The sequence below is a fragment of the Papaver somniferum genome, chromosome 2, assembly GCF_003573695.1.
Source record: "Papaver somniferum cultivar HN1 chromosome 2, ASM357369v1, whole genome shotgun sequence".
Lineage (NCBI taxonomy): Eukaryota > Viridiplantae > Streptophyta > Magnoliopsida > Ranunculales > Papaveraceae > Papaver > Papaver somniferum.
In genome coordinates, this window is record NC_039359.1 from 111,722,820 (window position 1) to 111,727,799 (window position 4,980).

The following is a 4,980-nucleotide window of genomic DNA, read 5'->3' on the forward strand; positions in this document are numbered from 1 at the left end:
TATCAACGTGTAAAACATGGAGGTCTGGTGTAGTCTCTAGACATGATACACATTTCACTGAAAATCTCACGTTGTACTTTTCCACAACACTTAAATTCAAAATAGTGGAAATGATATTCGATTTTATTCGATTTTATTCATTCCATAAATTTTTATATTTACGAGGAAATAAAAATTCAATCCATTTAAATATATATTGGTTGGCATGTGAGCACATACTCGTCAGAATCAAACTCCTCCTGTCTACTCTGCATTGAGCTCGAGTCCAAGACCATCTTATATAGAAGTCCTCCAATCTTTTCTCATTGCCTCTTTCTCCTCTTGAATTGGTATTCAGACAGAAAGAGCAAAAAGGCAGGAGTGGGTTTTACTTATTTAGTAGAATCTGATCATAGAAAACATAAGATTGTTGAGAAACTAATCAAGAATCAAGAAATCATGTCTGCAACAACAAAAACTCCATTGTTGGAGTATGAAGAAGTTGACCAAGAAAAACCAAGAGGATGTTGGAGTAAATTTTTAGATGTTAAAGAAGCAAAGAGTCAAGTATTGTTTTCAGTACCAATGATAATAACGAATGTTTCTTATTATTCAATTACTTTGATCTCTGTTATGTTTGCTGGTCATCTTGGTAAAGTTGAACTTGCTGGTGCTACTCTTGCTAATTCATGGGCTACTGTTACTGGTCTTGCTCTCATGGTAACTCTCTCTCCCTTTTAGTTTTTTCTTGTTTAATAAAGAATTGAAAGTTCTTAGTATTCTCAAGTTTAATGTTTCTGTTTTTGATTTGATGTTTATTTATTATAATGGTCCATGGATGATCTTGAGCTTCTGGTATGAAAAAATAGACCCATGGAGGTTGAAAATGGGAATGAGATTTTCAACTAATTAGAAAACAAGATCCAGTTAGAGAGAGATGCAATTTAATTGTGAATGTCTAATATCACACAATTGATATGCTTGTTTTCATGACTTGATTAACTGAAAATGACATAGGTTGTTATAATTTTGTTAGAACGATCCTAATTGAAAAAGTGATAGTATCTCTTTTCCAGAAACGAAAGGAGTATGTTCTTTTGGTTTTTGATTTAATTTTACTATGGATGTTTCAGACTGGTCTTAGTGGGGCACTGGAGACTCTCTGTGGACAAGGATATGGAGCTAAGTTATACAGGATGCTGGGCATCTACTTGCAAGCGTCTATAATAACGTCATTCATCATATCCATTTTCATATCAATTGTGTGGTTGTTCTCGGCTCACATACTGATATTACTTCAACAAGAACCTGAAGTAGCAGAAATGTCCGCCACCTACATAAAGTATTTGATTCCAGGGTTATTTGCTTATGCATTCTTGCAAAATACTCTGAGATTCCTCCAAACCCAGTCTGTAATATTGCCTCTAGTTATTTGCTCGGTGGGTCCATTGATTCTCCATATTGGTATCGCCTACACTTTAGTTTATTGGATCGGTCTGGGTATCAAGGGAGCAGCTTTATCAGCTGCGATCTCATTGTGGATATCGTTCATTATGTTGGCACTATATGTGAACTATTCAGAGAAATTCAAATATACATGGGAAGGACCTTCAACAGAATGCTTCAGATACATTCTCCCATATATGAAATTGGCGATCCCATCTGCAGTGATGGTCTGGTAAGTTTTTTCTAGTCATTGTTATTCTGTTTAATGAGTATGTCAGATGTTTCAATTGGAATTCGACCATCTAAAAGACGTAACCGTCTGGCATTTTCAAGAATTTCATGTACTGAACCTTTTGTTCCTTGTTTTTTGCTTTCCCACAGTTTAGAGTACTGGGCTTTTGAAATTATGGTTTTACTTGCTGGATTGATGCCAAACTCAGAAAATAGTACTTCGTTGATTGCAATGTGGTATAGTTCTCTGACTCTCTGTCTCCAATTATCCAAGTCTACAAAGTTTAGATGTTCTTAATTCTTAATCCTAAACCTACAATTGTAATTCTCCGTGCAGCGTGAACACTGAAGCAGTTACTTTTATGATTACTTACGGTTTTAGTGCTGCAGTGAGGTATGTAATGTAGTTTGATAAAATCCCCATTTTCTTAGCTCGTTTTCTGGTAAACAAGATTGTGTGTTCCTGTATCTTGGTCGGTTATGTGCTGAAGTGGTTGAGATTTTTACTGTTACAGTACAAGGGTTTCGAATGAGTTGGGAGCTGGAAATGCTGATGGGGCTAAGAATGCTGTGGCAGTGACTCTAAAGCTTTCTGTCCTTCTTGCTCTTACAGTTATTGTATCTCTGCTCTTCGGTCATGATCTATGGGCTAGTGCCTTCAGTGACAGCCCAGATATAAAGAGGGAATTTGCTAATATGACCCCTTTGCTGGCCATCTCCATATTATTTGATTCGGCACAAGGTGTTTTGTCAGGTGAGGTTCAATCCCTCAAGACTCGGATTTTTAAAGCTGTAGATAAGTCATTGACCTAATGAGAATTACTTTTTTTTTGCCTCCATTTTGCAGGGGTATCAAGGGGATGTGGATGGCAACACTTGGCTGCTTGGACTAACTTGGGAGCTTTCTATATGGTTGGCATGCCTATAGCTGTTCTCCTCGCTTTTAAGTTTGCATTTTATGCAAAGGTGAGCCATTAGCACTGTTTTCTGCTTTCTTTGGTATTCTAGAACTTCTTTAACTTCAGGACTTGTATCCCAATGAAACTGTTAATGCTTGAATGTATGTGATAAACCCACCATAAGTACCTAGTCGGCCATTTATTGAGAAGATATGTTTCCGCGCTACAAATTTGTAATATTATGTTAACAAGCATATCTGTTGCAGGGACTATGGATTGGCTTAATTTGCGGGCTTTCTACCCAAGCTTGCATTCTTCTAGTGATAACATTGCGTACCAAATGGTCGGCACTGCAATTATCCGTGACCGATGAGAAACGCACCACAGTCCTGGTGTAGTAAGTCCACAGTTGTAAAGCCAACATTTTATATGAATAACACGTACGGAAGGAATCATATAGACTTGGAATCTGCAGATGTTAGAAATATCATAACAGAAATCATCGGCTGAAAAGCGTGTGGCTAAAATAACCGTATTTGGCAGAGTTTGTGCAGAGGAGAGATTTTGGTAGTTGGTTACCTGGTGTCTAATGTGATGAAGCTTGTTTGTGGTTCCTCTAACTTCCTGGTGTAGAAAAAAATCTCTTTTGAGAGGGAATCATGTTGTTGCAGCAAAACAGGCATGTTTTATATCGAAACTTATCTTTGTAATGTCTATTGTGAACATATTTTGTTACATTTGTTAATTCTTAATTTATTTCGTGCTCTTAATATATCTTTTTGATCTCTTAAACAACTAGTAATGATTCAAAGGTGTGTTATGGCATCTACACGTTGACATCCTTGTTCTTTTGATCTACTTTTAAGCGATCCTCTTCTTGCTGAAAGATTTTGATGACTTGACACTTTTCAAGGTAAAGTTAGTGACCCAGATGGTGCAAAATCATTTGAAATCTTCACTTTTACTTCTTAGAGAAATATAACCTTCATATCACCAACTTTTACAACATATAATTGTTCCGACCAACAAAAAAGCCCTGGCTCCGTCCTTGCCGCTCATGACTGAATTGTGGTTAGATATCATCCAACTTTTTGATTCATACGAAAGTCGAAACTGACTTTAAGGATTGTGGTTACCAATGATGTGTTTCCTTGATTATTGGGGGTTTTGTTGGTCAGAGAAATGAGATGCAGGATTTTTTTTTTCCTGAATCATCTCTCTCATGATTCTTCCCCTTGGTCCAGACTCCAGACTGATCAAAGTCCAGCCTCTAATTGATCTTTCTACTTCGCTTGCTTGACATACGTAACAAAATTACCCTCATCCACGGTCATTTTTCCTCATAACTACGTTCGCAGTTGGTAGTTTAAACCGAGTTGCTCGTCTACTGATACGGGATTGCTACATTACAGTGACATTGCTGAACTGAAGGGCACCATTGCCGCTGCTCCTAGTGCTCTAGATGAAATGGGATTAGATTAGTCTCCGTCTCATGGGTTAGCCCAAGCCCAAAACCTCATTCAAGAACTAACAGCTGCTCCTAGAATGGAATGTCGTTGAGGAATAACGACTGACTTGGAACAGTAGGTTATGTATTGGAACCCAACATACAAGAAATTATTTAAGAATACACCGTTTTGCCAAATGACCCTGATATTATTCAACATCTCATGAGCCTTAATTGTTGTTTTGTTTTTGAAGCACTCGAGCTTTAGTTGATTGATATATAAATCTTTTAAAACTTAGGATATGGGGAAAATGTAAAATCTATACGTAAAATCTATACAATTACAACCGGAGGCAACTGCTTGACGATTAATGACGGTGAATAGAGTCTCTTTCTCGATTAAAAAAAATTAAGAAGATTAAATCATACATGAGGTCAAGTAGTGCTTGTTGAATGTTGAGCAAGTCTTATGGGGTAGTCAAATAAGATTTTAAATGGTTTTCGGGGAGTTTTCAAATCTACTATTATTCCATTGAGATTTTTAGAAAGTCTCTCAATGTCTCTTGTTATTGGATAAAGACTTTTTTTAAGTCATTTAAATTCTCCGAAACTCCATGTTATTGGATGAGGATTTCGTAAGAGTCACTCCAACACTCATGTTATTCGAAAGAGGATTAAAAGTCATGGACTAATGTTTTTCAGAGATTTGGAGAGACTTTTTTTAGAAAATAGCCATGGTAGAAATCTCTCCCAAAGAGATGATATTTTGAGAGACTTGAAAATTTTGGGAATTTTTGGTTTCGGGAGTGAACCAATTTTTTTCTACCTCCCTTTTTGGTTTTGGGAGGCTCCATGTGCCATTTTGTTTTCCATAGTAACATTTATGCATCCTTTTTAGACTTTGTCTGAGTCGTATAGAAACGATAGAAAGTATGAGAAAGCCCTTGAGTTATATGTTGATGCTCTAACAACCAATGT

General features: G+C 36.8%; 1 protein-coding gene across 1 annotated transcript; it reads left to right on the forward strand.

The window, feature by feature from the left end:
- Nucleotides 1–207: 207 nt before the first annotated feature.
- LOC113348809 (protein DETOXIFICATION 19-like) lies at nt 208–3,329 on the forward strand. The gene is made up of 7 exons (XM_026592687.1): nt 208–699; nt 1,113–1,657; nt 1,807–1,893; nt 1,994–2,050; nt 2,172–2,410; nt 2,504–2,622; nt 2,822–3,329. Exons 1-7 carry the CDS (start codon nt 439–441, stop codon nt 2,951–2,953), a joined length of 1,440 nt encoding a protein of 479 aa, XP_026448472.1. The 5' UTR covers nt 208–438; the 3' UTR covers nt 2,954–3,329.
- The last annotated feature ends 1,651 nt before the right edge of the window (nt 3,330–4,980 follow it).